Genomic DNA, 20,079 nt, shown 5'->3' with positions numbered 1-20,079 from the left:
ATGTGGGTAAATTCATTTGTTTTAAATAGATGCACTATATAATTCTGCACATTATGACACCTCATTGAATGCAATGTGACCTCAAGAAGTAAAGTTACAAGCATTTAATTAGACGAAGAAAATTGGTAAACTGACCTACTCGCTATTCACTATACGAAATACGCTCATTCGATCAGGCTGAGTTCACATAGTATACGCCTATATGAACTTAGCCTGATCGAATGAGCGTATTTCGTATAGCGAATACCGTATACCGTATACTTCTATGTGATCGCAGCCTAAAAGAGTGAAACAGCTCTTTCGAAGTATTTTTTGAAAAGATTTCGCATTTATCCCTCTTAGGCTGCGATCACATAGAAGTATACGGTATTCGCTATACGAAATACGCTCATTCGATCAGGCTGAGTTCATATAGGATAGGAGTATACTATGTGAACTCAGCCTGATCGAATGAGCGTATTTCGTATAGCGATTAGCGAGTATAGGCATGATAGGTCAGTTTACCAATTTTCTTCGTCTAATCAAATGGTTGTAACTTTACTTCTTGAGGTCACATTACATTCAATGAGGTGTCATAATGTGCAGAATTAAATGAATTTACCCACATATGGTTTAGTTTTAAAATTAGGACGGTATACGCTGCACTAAAATCGAACACGCACGATTCCCACTATACTACTATACGCAGGTATACGGCCTTTTCGAATAGTCTGAATAGTGCCCTCTTATGTAACCGGTACTATGAAATTACCTTGCTCGATTTAAGCTATACGCGTACACCTGCAAAACGTGCACCGTATACCCGAATAGTATACTTCTATGTGATCGTAGCCTTATGTGACCCGGTACTATGAAATTGCCTTGCTCGATTTAAGCTATACGCGTGCACCTGCAAAACGTGCACCGTATAGCCGAATAGTATAGGGCCTACTTCTATGTGAACGCAGCCTTACGGTGAGTGCGTTTTTTTACTCTTTTACAATATGCGTTTCACAATTATTTTTCATGCATCTTATCATTTCAACGAGCCCTGTCCTATCCCGTTCAATATTGAACTGAACAATTCTAGTTAAATTCGCCGGCGGCAAAACTTTTTTAGGGGGGGGGGGCTCTTCTGAATCCGCTAGCAAAATTTGTCAATGTAAGCGTTTCCGTACTGTTTTCATAAGCCTTTTTATAAGGCGCCCCTTGAATTTGTGGCAAAAATCGCTTCCCCGTTCACGGCTTGCCTAAAATTGCTTGCTAAAAAAAATTCTTGCCTCCCCAGGGCTCGTAATTTATTTGGGAAATTCTTTAATTGCACAGCTAACTCATATCCATAATACTATAATTTCTTATGGTGGCAGCAATTATTTATGGGATTTGTCAATCCTTTAATTTCATTTCTTCAACAATTACTGAAGCCTGATTGGGTTCATCAGTTTTCCGACGACGGGGTCATGGCTGAAACACACGGGGAAACCCCCAATTACCTGTATAGAAACTTAATAACCAACGCAAATCAAGTTCACACGTCATCAAAATACATGCAGCAAATTCATTTGTAACCATAATTGTATAGTTCTACTGACGACGGAGAGTTATCGGTGTGTGAAAATAATTTATAGCTTATTACTTCCTCTTTTAGTAGACAAAAATGTAGGCCTACGTGTATTTCACGTATTTTAGGCCAAGTAAAAAATAAAACATGTTTCACGTCCGGGTTTTCGAAAAAAAGGAGGAAGAGGGGGCTTTTTATTTTCTATTTTTTATCGCAAAATTGGTGTAAATACCCATACTTAGAGCTGTTTTAGCGTATACAATAATGCCTGGAAAAAGAAGGAGGCCCTTTTTTATTTGTTGTTCTGAGAGTTACACCCCTTCCAATGATCACAAAACCTTCCTAAAATGTTTCTTGTATCTTAACAAGGCTATAGAAAGCATTCCAACTTCCTAGACATATTTTTTGAAAAGTTATAACTGAATTTCAAAAATAAAAATATATTGAGGAAACCTCAAAAAGGAAGCGGAGGGACGTGAAACATGTTTATTTTTTTATTTTGCCTTATCCAAAATGGCTGACATTAAAGCACGACTAATCGTCAGCCTGGCATTGGCATGTTATGTGCTTCATCTGGCCTCATCAAATGGTATGTTGAATAAAAAAGTAATATATATTTTTTTACATTACAATCTCAAGCTATTTTTTTAATCGTTCTTTAAATATTTTATTCGATTACCTCGCACATCGTTTTTGCTTCGACTATTTTTCACAAGGGTTAGAAATATTATTGTTATTGTTTAGCATGTTTACCAGCCTCAAGATTAAGTTGAAAAGAAAGCAACAACCAAAAGTGACAAGGAGGAAATTTGATACAACCTAACTCCATCAGACTACCATCAGATCAAAATTCAAAATTGAACTTATAGATTTAATGTACTCCAAAATTATGAGGATGTAGTAGAAGTGGCAACATTTTGACTTTTTCAGCATCTCAGTATTATATTTATGTTGCTTCACTGCTCGAGTATGAAATCAATGTGCAATATTTTCATTTTATTCTGAGTTAAGTTCAAAAATCTGTTTTTAACATATAATGCCCCATTTGATTATCTATTTAGTTTTGATGTTTTATGATATATGTGCAATATTCCATGTTGATTATAAATGTTTTTAATGTTTTAAAAATGTAAACCACATGTAATTTGGCCTTTGGCCACGATTTTGTGAGTGAAATACAATACAATACAATACAATACAATACAATACAAATTTTTTTAAATAAATTGAGGATGCTTACAAAGAAACTGCACAGAAGGTTATGTTCTCGGTACAAAAAGAAGGGCCAGAAACCATGGATCAGCAAGAAATCATGTATTTAGTAGAGTATAAAACGGAAGAGAGATATTGAACAGACAAAGTCAAGCAGAATCTAACAGAACTATTACCTGAACAAAGACAATGAAGTCAAGAAAAGTATGAGAAGGGACAAGCATGTCAACAAGTGAGAATTGGCTGATGATCTCGCATATCGGGCAGAACAAACAGCAGGAAATTGGCGAATTAAGGATAATATGACATTACAAAGAGTAAGCAATGATAAAGGCAGAACTAGCAATGTTGTAAATGATAAATCAGGGAACATATTAACAGAACAATCAGCAAGGAGAACAAGATGGCGAGAACATTTTGAAGAAGTTTTAAACAGACCACTACCAACCAACCCAGTCTCAGAGGAGTTAAACATGTTAAATGACCAAGTATCGGTAATTGAGAACATCAGTGATAATCACATATCAAAAGCAGAAATTAGAGCAGCAATTAAAAATTGATGAATTGTTGAAAGTAGACACAGATCCGGTGGGGGGCACTCAACTTTGGAGGTGACGCGTATGTAGGTATCGCTGTCACCCAAAGACCCCATATTTTTTATGAACACATGCTCTGTCACCCGAAGACCCCCTATTTTTCCATTTGATTTATCACCGAAAGACCCTTACAAGTTTAATTTGAACAGCAGCTTTCATTTATCACTGATTTTGTTACTTATTTTGAAAAAACACAGAAATTTGAAGCCATTTAGAACTAGAAATTCGATTTTCGAGGTTTCTGTGGCGCTGTTTCGGCTCTCACCCAAAGATTCCATTTAAAAAAAGGTCATGTTCTCACCCAATGACCCCATATTTTTTTTCATTTTGCTCTCACCGAATGCCAAATATGCTCTCACCCAATGACCCCATATTTTTTACATTTTGCTCTCACCGAATGCCCCTTAGTGCGAAAGTGCCAGCCCCACACCTATATCCATTGTCAAGTTATATACCAAAGAAAGGTGATCTCACAGAATGTGGAAATTACCGAGGCATTACGTTGCGGTTAACTTCTGTCCCAAGCAAAGTATTTGGAAGAGTACGTATTGACGGAATTAGAGATGGAGTGGACAACAAGTTGAGAGATGAAGAATTCCATCAGTTTGGAAGAAAGCTCTCAGCTTCCCCCTCTTCAAGAAGGGTAATCGCTCTCTGGCTTGCAACTATCGTCCAATCTCACTCACGGCTATTCTCTGCAAACTCTGCGAGCACATCATCCACTGTGCAGTCATCAGGCATCTATCCTACCATCACATCCTGACCCAATCTCAGCATGGCTTCAGGAAGCGCAGATCATGTAACACCCAGCTTATCTTGACCATCCACGACCTGGCGAAAGGACTGAAGTCTAAAGAACAGACTGATCTCATCTTGTTGGATTTTTCAAAAGCCTTCGACAAGGTTTCCCACAGACACTTGCTCATGAAATCAGAACATTACGGCATTTGTGGCTCCACACTTCTTTGGATACAAGATTTCCTCAGCAATCGCACACAGCAAGTCATGGTGGATGGAAGAGTCAGCAGTGAAGCACATGTTACATCAGGTGTTCCTCAAGGAAGTGTCCTTGGTCCGCTCCTCTTCTTGATTTACATCAATGATCTGCTAGCCAGGGTACGCCATTCAGAGACAAGACTCTTCGCTGACGATTGTGTGTTGTACCGGCGAATTCAATCTAGCCAAGACAACAACTTGCTGCAGGAAGACCTAGATGCCTTGCAGAAGTGAGAGGACAAATGGATGATGGAATTTAACCCATCCAAATGCCAAGTGGTGCGGATCACAACCAAGAGGGAACCGACACTCACCTCCTATTCAATCCACGGTCAAATTCTTGAAGTTGCCTGCTCTGCAAAATACCTGGGTGTTCATATAGATGCCAAGTTGAACTTCAACACCCATGTTGACTCCATTTGTAAGAAAGCTAACTCCACCAGAGCTTTCCTCTCACGCAACTTCAGCCGCAAAATAAAGGAAGCCTGCTACAACACATACATCAGACCCATTGCAGAATATGCTGCGACAGTTTGCGATCCCTACACCATTCGCAACACCAAAAAGATAGAACAGGTGCAGAGGAGCAGTGCCCGGTTTGTTTTGAACAACTACGATCGTACCAGCAGCTATACTACCATGCTTCAAAACCTGCAGTGGCCTTCGCTTGAGTGTAGACGTCTCCAGAGTCGCCTGCAATGATGTATAGAATCCGATATGATCTTGTGGACATCAACTGGAGACATTACCTACAAGAATCAACATCTAGTACAAGAGGACACAACTCACGCTTCTGGATACCCTACTGTGGCACTCCAATCATCCTTCTTCCCAAGAACCATCAGGGACTGGAACAACTTGGAATTTGACCCTGCAGAGATCTCCTCCCTCGACACCTTCAAATCGGCGTTGAGGGCGTCCTGCAACTAACCTTTTCCTGGAAGATTTGTTTTTACTTGCACATTGTACATAGAGCACTCTGCAATATTGGTTGCGATTATCTCTTTTCCGCACACGCCCGCAACCACAGTGCGATATTATTCACTTGTGAAGTCTGCACTTGAAGGAAGGAAGGAGGGAGGAAGAACAGTAGAGCAGATTTATGTTTAGCGGAATATTATTGAGCAAGTCATAGAGTGGCAGTCAACCTATATACATTACCTTTGTGGACTTTGAAAAAGCGTTTGATTCCGAACACCGAGAAAGCCTGTGGAAAATTATGGCTAGCTATTGCGAAACTCATTAGACTGCTATAACAGAGTATTTCTCAGATAAATTCTCTACAGGTACTTCAAAGGATATGTATGCGACCATAAATGGACTGCTTAATAATTCAACTAAAGCACTGCCAGTGCGTAAGACATCATCTGACACCGAATTAGCCAATGAGTTTCTTTTGTTTTTCATACAGAAAGTTGAAAACATTAGAGCGAATATTAATGATTGCTCCTCCTTGTACAGTGCTTCTTCATCTCATACTGTGCCCTGTTCTAATTTGATGTCAAATTTTGAATCACTCACCAGTGCTGACGTTGAGAAAATCATCAAGGGCTTTTCAAACAAGTCTTGTATTCTTGATACTTTACCATGTTGATCAAAGATAATTTGGATATTGTTTTACCTATTATAACAAAGATTGTAAACTGTTCTTTATCCTCTGGAATCTTCCCTGATACACTGAAACAATCTATCATTACCCCGGTTCTTCAGAAGGTTTCTCTTGATGTTAATTCTCTGAGAAATTATAGGCCGGTTGCTAACCTCAAATTTTTGTCAAAAGTAATAGAGAAGGCCGCGTCATCTCAAGTCAGTAACCATGTGAACAGCTTTGATCTTGGTGAGAAACATCAGTCTTCGTATAAGAAATATCACAGTACGGAGACAGCCCTCCTGAAGGTCAAAAATTACGCTCTCCAGTCCTGCCTACCTGCCTGCCTATGTCGAGTGGTGTCCTCGAACTGTGATGGCCCTCCATATCTTCCTGTCTTGCATTGCTGTTGTCATGTCAGTTGTTTCAAGTCCGGTGTCTTGTTTCAAAATGTCGACATATGTTAGGGCAGGCCTTCCTTGTTTCCTTTTCCCATGCTTCGGAATCCAGTGCACCAGTTGAGATACAGGTTCTGTCTTGCTTCTATAGCAGTGACCAGCAAACCGAGTCCTTCTCTCTCTGATCTTGTCTGATAACTTTGGAAGGTCGCCATACAGCTCTTTGTTTGTCATATGCTGTTTCCAGTGGACATTACGCATTGACCTCAACAGTCTGGTATGGCAGCCATCCAGCTCCTTTGCCAGTTTGGAAGTGACTGTCCATGCCTCACACCCATAGAGCAGTACCGATTCCACTGTTGCTGTAAATAGGCGCTGTTTGAATCTTGCTGAGAGCGACGACTTCCAGATCTTGGCCATCCCATTACAAGCTCTCCAGGCTGCTGCTTTTCGTATTTTTACATCCTTTTCTGAGCTCTTCATCCACGCACCTAGGTACTTGAAATCTGGGACCTCCTCAATCTGTGTTCCACTGTTTGTCTTAATTGTGATACATTTGTTATGGTTAAATGTTATGAACTTGGTTTTGCCAGCATTCATTCCCAATCCGACTTTTCCTACTGATGTTTCCACCTGGCTGAGCAGCTTGATCTATTTCCTCTGACAGTAATGTTATATCATCAGCAAAATCAAAGTCAGTGACAACCTCTGGACCAGTCCATGGATGGTAACAAAGCTGTTCTCGTGGTTCTACTTGACATGTCTGCGGCGTTCGACACCGTTGACCACCCCATTTTTTTTTAGAAAGACTGGAGAAATGTTTTGGTTTGCAGGGTGCTGTAGTATCTTGGTTTAAGACCTATCTTGAAAATCGAACTACCAGTGTTTCCATTAAGCATATTTTTTCTGATGAACATGTTTTCAATTGTCATATTCCTTATTACTACAGGGCTCTATAATCGGTCCACAAGGATTCATATTGTATACATATCCTGTTGGAAACATCATTCGTGGACATGACCTGCGTTTTCATTCTTATGCTGATGATACAACTATATTCTGAATTCGACCCCACGATTCCTGGTGACTGTGATCGTGTGCTTAATAATCTTGCCTCATGTATCTCTGAAATCAGTGCATGGATGTCTCAGAATAGGTTGCAACTTAATCAGGATAAGACTGAATTCTTTGTCATTGCGTCTTCTAGAGCTCTGTCTACTTTACCTCGCATTCAATAAGACATTGGTGATATCACTATCAACCCTGCCGTCACTGTTAAAAATCTTGGGGTAACATTTGACCAGTGCTTAAATATGTCAAGTCATGTCAGCAGCATTTGTAAAACTGTCAATTTTCATATTCGAAATTTGTGGCGTATTCGCCGATTCATCATTCCGTCAGAGCCTTGATCTGATCCCGCATCGACTATAATGCTTGTGGACGGGATCAATCCTAGCTTACATCTTCTCAGATCCTAGATGGCCTCTTGTTGTCTTACCATTGATTACCGGTAAAACAAAGAATTATTTATAAAATCATTCTATATGTATTTATATGTCTAAATAACCAGGCCTTACATATCTCACTAATCTTGTCCAGCAACTTCAGGATGTAGCTACACAGATTTCGTTCTCCTACTGATGCAACAAGACTTGCTGTTCCTCAATCTAAGAAACGAGTCGGAGATAATTCCTTTGTTGTCGTTGCACCTCGCCTTTGGAATAGTCTCCCCGTTGACATCAGGGAATCGGCGTCTGTGTCTATGTTTGAAAAACGCCTGAAAACACACTTGTTCCAGAGTTAATTTTTTTTTTCTGCATTTTTTTTCTGCATTTTTTTTCTGCAATTTTTCTGCATTTCTTTTTTTTCTTTGTATTATTGCTTGTGTAGGGGGAGAAGCGATTATTGGCAGCAGAGAATCATTATAAATTGTGCACCGCATAATTCTTAGCATAAAGTTTTTGGCACATGTTTGATGTTATGTTCGGCTAAATTTGTTATATTTTCTCAAATATCACTCATAATTTTGACATAAAAAAGGAATATTCTATATAGAAAATAAATTCTGCAAAATTCAAACAAATAGGCCTATCGTGGCAGGTTTTGTGGTTTATGTGGAAAAGGTGTATGCCCTATATTGACACGATAATTCTAAATTTATCAAAATTTAACTACAACGTTTGAAATTACCGGAAATAAATTAATGCTTTTATTAGAAAGGACATTTCTATGACACATGCACATCCAGTACTCATATCCCGGACTCAAATTTTATAGCCTACGACGTTTCAAGACCCACGGGTCTGGTATATTGATCACATATGATTGATTTCCAGAAGACTTCAGGACACTAATGGACAGAGCTTCAACATACTCGTAATAATCTAAATTTATTATAGTTACTGATGAATAAAGACATAAAGAAAGAGGGGCAAGCGTTCAGGGATCGGATAACAACGTTTGCACCATATTTTTTGTGGGACATGAGAGCTCATCAGACACACTAAATTGGATTCTGAATACGAGGAATATCTGTCTTGTATCAAATAATTTTTAATTCGTGATATAATACAAATTTTTATGGCAAATTATAACAAATTGATGATTTTGATATACCCTAGATTTACGAAGAGGGGGTGTACCACCCCCTGTAAGATTTTTTATCCGTCATAAAAAACCCGCACGTGTTTACGTCCAAACGACCTAAGCTAATTGTAGATACACCCTAATTTGACCCTATGCGCTCATTTTGGTGATATGATTTTCACCCCAGCACTTATACCCGGGCATAGGACCGGCCATCAAAGATGACCATAGAGGGGCGGGGGGGGGGGAGGGTTGGTCAGGTCACAATGTTTTTCATTTCGCTCTTGTGAAATTATTTCAAGAGCTACTGACTTTTTACTTGTTAGTTAGGTGAAAATAGTCATTTCCTCTAATATTTAGCATTTTTGTAGGATTTTTAGCCAAAAAACTAATTTTGCCTTCCTTTACTTTTGCACATAGCCAGAATTTCCCAAATTTACATGGGTATCCTCACATTATGACGTCATAGCGACATTATGTGGGGAATGTTTATACCTATTTTGGTATCTTATTGTTTGTACCTATTCTCGGCCTGCAAAAAATCGCTTCCCCCTCGGCCTGCCAAAAAATCTTTACCCCCCCCCCCTTTGCACATGCGAAATTTTTGGATCCTAATTTGCAAACCTTAAATTGCCTAGACATATATTGCGAGTGCAGCGAGCAGGAAAATTTGCATTTTAGCGCTTCCGTACTGTTTTCCTAAGCCTTTTTAGGGGGATGTCATTTTTTTTGAGGGGGCATGGGTATGTCGGTGACCGGAGTCAATTGTTTATGACCGCCCCTCCCATTGCGGGCTAAATTGTTTATGACCCCCCCCCCCCGCCATATGAATGTGTGTCAAAAATTTCTTGCACCCCACCCCAATTTTAACACTCACACCAGGGCTCATACTTATTGCACAGACCCTTATGGTTTGTCAGTTGGGTTTGTTGCAATTTTCAAAACTTGTCATTTACATGTATATTTGTTTCATTTTGATCTGTATTACACTTTCTCTGGTATAGCATCAGGCTGTCAAGATGCACTCGGGATGGAGAATGGAATGATAGTAGACGGGCAGTTGTCATCTTCTTCTAGCGTGAATTACGTAGGAAGAGTACGTCTCAATGGTGGCAGTTCCTGGAGAGCCTCACAGAGCGACACCGATCCATGGGTTCAAGTCACATTTGTTAATGTAGTTCATATCACAGCTATAGCAACACAAGGAAACTTTGACGAATTTGTTACGAGCTATACGTTAGAATATCTTTACCAGGAAATTTGGCAACATGTCAAACATGACAACATGAAAAATGGCGATGATATGGTAAATCAAGAAACATCGTGCTTTTCTGATTTCCACTCTTCTAATTTTCATTATAAACTAATTAATTTTATTTTCCATCTGAAGTTATTTTAATTAAGCAGATTATAAATGTAATCTGTAACTGTATTAAGAATGATTGATTTTGTCAAAAATTCAATTTATTTATTTATTTATTTATATTTTTCATTTATTTATTTTCTATAATATAACTAGTTTAAAAACTCGGTCGAGTTTTCCAAAGTTAAAAAAGACATAAATAAATAACGCATAGTTAATGAGATGAAGGAGAAGTAAGCAACGCGCACGCGAAGGTTTTATTATTAGCGCGACGTCTATAGTTCAAATCTATTGCAATGTGCGTCTGTCAAAGAAGTAATTTCTTGTTTAAATAAACATCAATATCTACCAAAAGAACGTTTCAAACGTAAAAAAGGGGCCAAAGTTTAAAAAATCTTTCCTGTGTGGCTTTTCAACCTTGGTCCCTTTTTGGAAAGTCGTAAGAACATGAAGAACGGGTCACGAGTTGTATGAATGTTCGAAAGCGGTGCAATATGCAGTAGGCAATGTATTACCAAAAATCATTTGCATGTTATGTTTTTTTTACACTGCGTGTTCATAAAGACAAGTAGAGTATTATAGACTTAACAAATCGACTGTCAACCCACTCTGTATGCCCTACACATAAGGCGCAGAATTCCACATGACGATGACGATTTTAACAAAATGAGTCTTTGCTCCTTCTTCCGCAAACCACAAACCGCGAAAGACCGCCAACTACCGCTGCTCACTATGGATATCCAAATATATTGCCCCGCAGGGCTACAAAGAACCACTAACCGCGAAATTTGGATAGCCAGCAAGTTTGCCCCGCGGGGCTACAAAGAACCACTAACCGCGAAATTTGGATGGCCAACAAGCTTTGCCCCGCAGAGCTACAAAGAACCACTAACACATTAAAATACACCAAAACACATTACAAGGTCTATACGGAAAAACCAAGTTTTAAAAAGGGTGAAAAGCCACATAGGAAAGATTTTTTAAACTTTGGCCCCGTTTTACGTTTTGAAACGTTTGTTTTGGTAGATCTTTATTGGCCATACGATAGGTTCGAGTGGATCCATCCCAGTTGTTCGTAACTTGACGAATCCAATAAGGTTAATAGCTATCAGAATCCGAATACTAGATGGACAAGGTGATGTATATGATCGTCTGCCTCTTCGATTTGAACTTTACGGTTGTGCAGGTACAGGTAAGAGCATCTATCAAATAAGCAAGATTATTAATCTGTGATTTATTTGCTTATTTTAAGTAGGGCTTACAGACAATGGTAAACACCCTGTTAGTGATATAGATATTAGGATTTCTACACGCTATTCCGAAATTCCGAAAATAAAGGACCAGTAGCAGGAAGGAAAGAGAGAAAGAATGAGAGAAAAAAAGAAAGAAAAGAAAGAAAAAAGAAAGGAAGAAAGAAAGAAAGAAAGAAAGAAAGAAAGAAAGAAAGAAAGAAAGAAAGAAAGAAAGAAAGAAAGAAAGAAAGAAAGAAAGAAAGAAAGAAAGAAAGAAAGAAAGAAAGAAAGAAAGAAAGAAAGAAAGAAAGAAAGAAAGAAAGAAAGAAAGAAAGAAAGAAAGAAAGAAAGAAAGAAAGAAAGAAAGAAAGAAAAAGAAAGAAAGAAAAGGGAAGGAGAGAAGAAGAGAAATTTAAGTTAGGTGTAGTCACCGAGTTTTACACCAACCGCATTTTAATATAGAGAAGGCTGTTCAAGGACAGGCAAGGGGTTAGATTGATTTTCAAGAAAACCCTTGATTGTGTGACCTTATGCTAAGGGTACGTACAGCTATAAAGAAACCAGGGATTACTGCTTTAATAGTTTTGTTTTTGTTTATTTTTATTTTTTAACATATCGTTGCAATCGATAAGCAATAACGTCTTGCCAAGATGCCTTAGGTATGGTGGATGGACGAATAACAGACAACCAGTTGTCAGCGTCTACAGATGAGTTAGGTGCCTTCAGGGCACGTCTCTTCGGAGAAAATGCTTGGGGAAGGTCTACTGACATCAATGAAGACCCGTCGATAACAGTAAGCTTTGGTGATCCTGTGACTGTGACGGCTATAGCGACGCAAGGTCAAGGAACTCTAAAGAAAGAGATGAGTATGTAATGACATACCAAGTGACATATCGCATAGATCATCAAGAGAGTCAAGAGTTGCAAAACATCAGACAGGAAACAAGAGATATAGTAAGTTCACATGTTGGTTGACGGATTCACAATTATCAACTTTTCGTGACCACTCAGAGCTGCCATTTTTTCTCATAACCATAATACTCTCAGAAAAAGAAATATCCACACTGCATGTACTACAAAATACTATATCTACTGCGGATGCATGCATCCCTCATAATGCAATCACCCTAATGATATACGGTATAGGCCTACGCACGGCTTTGTTGGACGGGCCAGCGAAACACCCGTGGCCCGGCGGACCCGCTACCAATCGCAAAGGTGTGTTCGGCACGTGAGGGGTCTTGGGCTAGAATCTCGATCAAAACTAAAAACTTCCTTGTTCATCTTGTTTCTTTATTGTTTCCTTCTTTTCTTCTCTTTCGCCAAAAAAAGTACTTCGGGCGTTAGGGTTAAGAACGGTTCAAACGTCACATGGAGTTGCATATCATCACATAATTACAATGGTATTGCTAATAACTATCAATAGCTACAGATTACGTTTACATTGTGAAATTCTTCGGTACAATAATGGAGCCCTGTGGTACGAAATATTTCATTCCAATGCACTCCAAGTTTTTCATACTCCCTCACTTAAGGTAAACAACCTGAATAACTTTTAATTTGCCTTCACATCAGGAGCTGAGTTATAAGAACTCAACATGGATTCCTGAAATCGGATAGCTATAACAAAAACATCAATTGATCAAATCAAAACTCGACCGCCGGTTGTCCGCCGGTTCCGGGTGGTTCCATCCGGTTGTGAGAGGTAATTGCTTTATGAATATCAAGAATTAATGAGAAACATGAGAAGAACTCCAGGGAAAGAAAATCAATTCTTCGTATTGTACTACATTTGAATAAAAACCACTTGAAATCACTCCACTTGAAAACTGTATATACTTGCGCGGACGACTGGATGATAATCAACCAGCCATGTTATCCAGGGTGTGACGACTGACCTCATTACTGTATATATTCCCGTAGACTTTTAGAACCAGACGGACCCGCCCGGAACCGCCGGGTAACCGGCGGTCGAGTTCTGATTTGATCCCCAAGAAAGACATGATTAAGTGATGCGCATGTGCAATATTATGTTTAATGCTTGTTTAATGCTTAAAGTTTTTGTTAAACTTGAAAACTTTTGCATTCATTATTCATGACAATATTTTGTCTGAGAAAACATAATTCTTTATGTTGTACAAAATGTTATATTTCATCTTTCCAAAGAACATTTGAGCCAAGAATGACAATAATCAAGTGCTTACAGCTTTATCGTGTGATTGTTGATATCATGCAACATTATGTTGAAGTTGAAAAAGATTTAACTTTTGCATTACCATTTCTTTGCAAATATTCCCAAAACATTAATGTGTGACTTAGCCAGCTGGAATTCTCTATGCAATAATACCTTTTCATGTTTATGCAATAATTATATTTACAAGTACCGAGCATCATCTCATATGTAGTATTCTCATATTTGAATAAAACCTATGTTATATTATTTATTAATTAATAATAAATACTATTTCGTTGGCAAAAAAAGATGCAAATAAGTTTTTATGCTTAGCCTAGGGATTACTCTTAGTCTTTCTTTGTCATCTTCTTTATCTTTTTTGTTTCCTGCTTTTTCGTGTTCTGCTTTTTATTTAGTCTGTATATTCTTCTTCTTTCATCTGCTTCGCCGTATTATTCTTCTTCGCATACTTCTTCGTACATTATAGTAAATTTGTGATTTTTGTGATTGGCTGCTATTAATACTTTGAATTCAGACTTTTGTTGGGAATTTGGATGCCACCACGCCTGTATTCCAAAGATTTGAAAATCCAGTGACACTAACAGAAATAACGATATATCCGACCTCGTGTAAAAGTGATTGTGCCCTTCGATTTGAGCTATATGGATGTGAATGTGAGTAGTTTTATAATTTCAATATTCCCTGTAAGACTTGATGATAGTGCAAATTGGTCATGTTGCACAGTTTGTGTTTGATTTATGTACACACTTAATACTTAAGATAAGTTATCAGTTTCAGAATGACCATGATTTATACAGACTGTATCAAAATATTGATACCCATCAGTTCTGGAAATACAACATTGCATCCTCTCGAAATCATTTAGGATTCACAAGAGCTGCATAGAGGTAAATGGACTACCACACAAAATTACAATTTTGAGATTATGGTATATAATTTGTTTTCATGGTTTATGCTTTCGTGATGTCTTAAATTAGCCACTTCCGGTACAATTGTCTATGTTTTTCTTTATTTTGCTTTTTTAGATTTTACAGGCCAATAATTCAAAATAACCAACATGTGGAATAGCCCAATTTGCCTCTGTACGGCTTACATAGTTTTATCATAGATATTGGTGGTCCATAATGAGTAAAAACTGAATGTGTATCAATCATTTTGATATAGCTTGTATGTTTAAATATTTGCAGATATACCTACGACTCAGCCACCAGTCAGGATGCTGACATCTCGCAGGATTATCGCTACGTCTTCGTCAGTTTCAACATTTCAAAAATCGGCTACTAACAAAAAGGAATTCACCACTATTGATAAAGGTATCACGTTTTTGGGAATATGGGTCAAACCGACAAGAAAATTAAGCACGAGAGCACAAATTGGCTGCGCCTCAGCAAGGCCGCCCGTTTGGCTGCGTTCAAATCTGAGCGGAGCCAGGCGAAGCCAACTCAAGGTTGACCTGCTACCTGCGTTCGGCTATTATGTAGTACTCGGATTAACTACCATAGCAATAGATGAATACAATTTTTGAATAGATCTCCCTGCACTACAAGCAGGATACACTCATCACCTGTGTATGTCTGCAATCATAGATTGGATACAATGCCGCTCTTTTCAATGATACTAAAAGGCATGCACCGACGTCGTAATGCACGTGTTAGCAGTGTAGGAGGACACATTCCCTACTTAGACGTTAAGTTTTATTTCCATTACAAACACATGAACAGGCCTGGCATACTGTATTGTTTGAAATCTGACTCCTTAGGTTCAACCTTTAAAACTGCCTCTTTTTTACATAATGAACCACTGTCACCGAACGCAATGATGTGTGACACTACAAATTGGTCCGGATTTGTAAAACAAATTAGGTTACTCATAACTTTTTACAATCTTACATTTCGTTAAATAATGTTCGATTTCTTTCAAAAAGCATTAGGGGGACCTTATAAGTTGTGGACCCTATAGTAAATAGCTCAGAGTAACCACAAATCCTAGAAGCATAGAAATAATGATTAGTATTGTATAGCAAATATGTAAACCACTTTATTTACCCAAGCAGATAATCCTCATACGATGTAACATTAAATGGCTCAGTTCTGGCTGCAGCCTTCCAATTACATTGACCACCACGGTTGCAGCCAGACAGCGCGTCCTATTTGTGCTCTCACACCTTATAATTTGACAATTTGATCTGTTTATACATTATCTCAAACTATGAAAGCCATAGGCGGCGGAAGCAGGGAAGGGTGGGGTGGCGAGGGACACTCCCTCCTAAATGTTTCTATTGGGAGGCAAATAGAAGGAAAAAAAAAACAATAATTGCCCTGCGCATCTTCCTTTTTAGCCCGAAACACCGAATTTTGGGCCAAAAATAAGGTCAAATTACACACAATATCGCCCGTCGCGCGCACTGGCCCATTAACATTAATAATTCACCTTCAAGGTTTATTTTCTAAATTCTAATTTGTGCTACTTTTTAGCAACAAGTTCTTGCACGAAAGAGACATCATCAAGAGGTGAGATAACAATATCAAGTGTTACGTATGACACCTTATAAATCATACACCCTATTTGGAAGCTTTGAAGAATATTATTTGGAGAAACGGTGAACTTTTATCAAACATTGATGTGCGACGCTTTTGGTAGAAGTGGAAAGATACGATGGGTTTTTTTTTAAAGAAACTACATTGACACATCATTAAAAGAAGGAGTGTTATCTTTTACATTGCTCAGAGCTCATAGTGTTATTTTTGAGATATCCTCGAACGTTTGGAAATCTGACAGAATCCTTCTAACTGTTGTGTCCTTAGAGTTGTATAACTTATTTAATAATCAATAATTTCAATTTTATTTCGTATGAACGATTAACTGATAGCATTTATCTTAATCTAGGTCTAACATCAACGATAGGATCGGAAACTGTACTACCCAATAGGCTGACATCAGTGGTAGGACCAATAACAGGGTCTATTCTTGGCATCGTCGTTATCGTCGTGATCATAGTCATAGTAGTCATCTTCTGCAAAAGGTAATTTAATTATATAATATGTGTTCAATTAGGCTATTAGGTTTGAATTACTTGATTGAAAACTGTAAAACACTATTTCATGAATGACAAATGTTTTACATGATAGGATCTTCTATTCTATTTCAGGCTATTTTAGCTTGATTATAGTTTAATACGTCAGGATCATTTAGTGAGTTCCTCTCAGCACTTTGATTGTAATTATCCCCAGCAGCTTCCTAGCTCTCCCTATTACCCCTGGGTGGGGTAAGACAAATGAGATAAAGCGCCTCGCCCAGTTGCAAAACATGATACACCGCCGCCGGAATTCAAACACGCGATCCTCCGATTGTGAGGCAAAGCCCCAACAGATGTGCAACCGTGCCATCAGATCCAGTGAACATGGACTTCTCAGGAAATTGAAGTAATGTTTTAATATCTATGAAATCTATGATATATTTTTTTCCCTTTTGTGTATCTCAACTGACATATTATATAAATCTATTTTTGTAATGGATTGGTTTAATTGTATAAAAGGACGATGGTCCGATTGCCAGCTTCATCACCACTTCTTGACACTATCAAAATCTAAATTTTGGAATCAGCTTATGAAGCGCATTTTTTCTATTTTGCCTTGTGAAATTAATATAGGGCTGATTTAGTATCCAAAATGTCTCCAAAGCGAGTTAAGCCATTTATTATTCACACATTATTTGAGCTCAGTACTTTGAAACTCGAATTTTTGCCTCTCATGAGAGGTTGAAAAACAAACATGAGACATCATAGGTATAATCGAAAGTGTGATTTAAGGTCATATAAATCAAAGTGAAAATAGTATGTGATGAAAGAAATCGGAATGTCCTCCTTTAATAATACCGAATAATCTTCGTCTTGTGACTTCGCTTGTCGCTGATTTGTTCTTCGTTTTGTTTATCTCAGGCGCAAAAGCAAACCTACTAATACCAATGCCGAAACGGAACTTGCCGTGTCGCCATCGGGAAACGAAAACAAATCCAACCCTGGAGCAGAAACTTACGTCATCAAAACATTACAAGGACAACAAAATGACAATACAACTAACACTGAGCCAGATCGCAGTACACTGAACAACACTGAAGAATATGCATACGCGTACGCAGATGTGGATGCTCGCGAAAAGTCCAACCAATCAGGTTCTGGTCAGAGTAAAGTACAAGGCGTTGAAAATCAGAATGCAGGCTCGCTGTATCAAAATGCTTTGAACAAAACGGATACTGATTCACAGATGTACACTGATTTGAAACTAGACGAACAGTCCAATGAGTACGAAACACCTCACATTTACACCCAGCTTACACATACGAATGCTGCGGAGAAACAAACAGATTCAAGTCCTGCGAATCGTAATGAAGAACATGATCAAAACCTCGAAATATATACAAATCAAAGTGTGGTCACAAACTTAGAAAAATGAAAAAGCGATAGACCTGGGATGAAAAAAATAACAGATGTTTTGGTTTCTCTTCGGATCTTTTTTTCTTTTAATGAAAGAAGTTTGACTTTATTTTGTGCATATTCAAGAAAAATTATCGTCTAAATATATTTACTAGACGTAGTAATTTTATTTTAAGATTTTCCATTTTTTGTCGCTGAATTGTGTTTAAAGTATGTCAAAAGAGGTCGACTAATTCTTTTTGTATTTCATTACTTTTAGCGACATAAGAGTAATCAGTGTGGTAATGGTATCTCAGAAAATGCCAATTTTGCCGCATGTACATGGTGTCCTAGAAAGAACTGTATCATCGGAAACATTCATTTTGAGATATTTTAATGCCCGCATCAACCAGAACTAAATACATGTAGTTAATGTTGTTGAGAAACTGTTGAGAAACAGCTGTCACATACCTTTGAATTTTCAAATCCATTGCACTGAGTCAAAAACAAACTGTATTGAACATTATCACATCATGCCTCGTGTTCAGTTCTTGGTAGTCCAGATACAGATCATTGCTTAATATTTGAATCTGTGGAACGAGTTGAAATTGACATATTTTCATACGATTATAGATTATATTTCATGAACAAAACGATCAATATATAATATTTAAATAGTATATGAAAACTTTTTTATTGTGTAAATGCAAACATGACCAAGTACGTTCTGATTAGTACCATAAAATACCAAACAATTAAAAGATTCCGATGATCAATTCTTTAAGGGACACTGTGTATATTGAGCTTGTATTGGATATTTATATAACGCATTACGTCATTTTTGAGACGGAATCGAATAACATGAGACATTCTTGTCTGAAATCTGAAATGTTGAGTTATGGTTGTCTAAGTCTTCATCTATTTTATTGTATTTAGAAACGTAAAATTATCTCAGAAATCCTAATTGGAAGTTTGACAGAATTTTCAGTACATTATTTCGCATACTATGTGATATAAAATTTAATTTTAATTTTGTGGGCTGAGATTTCGATCCATTTGTTTTGGATAAAGTTCTACCAGGATCGAAAGTTCAGGCCACCGAATTGACCTTTAATATATTTGTCCTGACAGATGAGTATGTTAATTGACCATTTCGGTAAATCACATAATACAGTTAGAGCACAGATGTCGTTATTTGACGTCACGCCTCGCAGTAACGGTGTTCGCTAAACGATGTGTGCATCGGCATGACGTAAAATGACGACATCTGGGGTAGGCCGCATGAACTATGGGATTTACCGAAATGGTCAATTAACATACTCAACTGTCAGGACAAAGTTCTTTAACCCCAATATGTTGCACATTCATTAGATTCATACCAATGTTATGTGTCGGGTACAAAAGTCACGTACTTCACAGCTTAAGGTCAAGTTTTAGTAATCAGATTTTAAAATGCAAATAAACTCTGCCACTGAAATTGAGACCGTTATGGTAATTTCCAACATACAAAAATAGATATGATTGAATTTGTTTTTCTGATCAACACAGAATTCACCTAAAATGTCTTTATACATAAACTCTTGCATGATTACTTGGAAGGGGTTCCCATCTCTCATATTTCTCATGAAATAGCTTCAAATTGTTACACACTGCATATCACACTGTTCGTATGATGACACAATCGCATCAAGTGGGTTCCTCACGATTGCAGTTGTTTTGTGAATTGAGGTTTTTTTAATGTTTAGTACGGTTAGTGTTGATATGCAAGTGAAACATCAATATTCTGCAGCAGAAAAATCCAAAATCAAAATTAATTATTGTTGTTTGCAACACACCTTGGTTTTTAAAGATCTCTTACACATGGGTGTAATATAAAGCTTGAATATTTATGCCAATGTAATATTAAGGTAACGCTGAATTATTTTGGCCTACAGTGTACTGAGATCAAACCTTTCCCCGGAAA

General features: G+C 37.8%; 4 protein-coding genes across 5 annotated transcripts; 3 read left to right on the top strand and 1 right to left on the bottom strand.

Moving 5' to 3' along the window:
• The first annotated feature begins 2,044 nt into the window (after positions 1-2,044).
• Positions 2,045-19,635, top strand: LOC140169781 (uncharacterized). 2 transcript variants are annotated; one of them, XM_072193085.1, is made up of 8 exons: positions 2,045-2,129; positions 9,921-10,222; positions 11,306-11,471; positions 12,144-12,465; positions 14,220-14,358; positions 14,893-15,018; positions 16,592-16,727; positions 17,643-19,635. In XM_072193085.1, exons 4-8 carry the CDS (start codon positions 12,385-12,387, stop codon positions 18,154-18,156), a joined length of 996 nt encoding a protein of 331 aa, XP_072049186.1. In that variant the 5' UTR covers positions 2,045-2,129; positions 9,921-10,222; positions 11,306-11,471; positions 12,144-12,384; the 3' UTR covers positions 18,157-19,635. The 2 variants fall into 2 exon arrangements, with proteins under 2 accessions (XP_072049186.1, XP_072049187.1); XM_072193086.1 differs by lacking the exon at positions 9,921-10,222.
• On the top strand, positions 4,594-5,046 carry LOC140169243 (uncharacterized). The gene has a single exon (XM_072192501.1). It carries the CDS (start codon positions 4,594-4,596, stop codon positions 5,044-5,046), a length of 453 nt encoding a protein of 150 aa, XP_072048602.1.
• On the bottom strand, positions 6,280-6,930 carry LOC140169242 (uncharacterized). The gene has a single exon (XM_072192500.1). The coding sequence runs from the start codon at positions 6,928-6,930 to the stop codon at positions 6,280-6,282; it is 651 nt and encodes a 216-aa protein (XP_072048601.1).
• Positions 9,947-12,385, top strand: LOC140169241 (EGF-like repeat and discoidin I-like domain-containing protein 3). Its single transcript, XM_072192498.1, has 3 exons — positions 9,947-10,222; positions 11,306-11,471; positions 12,144-12,385. The coding sequence occupies exons 1-3, from the start codon at positions 9,947-9,949 to the stop codon at positions 12,383-12,385; spliced, it is 684 nt and encodes a 227-aa protein (XP_072048599.1).
• Positions 19,636-20,079: the final 444 nt, after the last annotated feature.

This window comes from Amphiura filiformis, chromosome 14, assembly GCF_039555335.1.
Source record: "Amphiura filiformis chromosome 14, Afil_fr2py, whole genome shotgun sequence".
NCBI lineage: Eukaryota > Metazoa > Echinodermata > Ophiuroidea > Amphilepidida > Amphiuridae > Amphiura > Amphiura filiformis.
The sequence above is the reverse complement of the archived record's forward strand: the minus strand, read 5'-3'. Positions and strand labels throughout refer to the sequence as shown.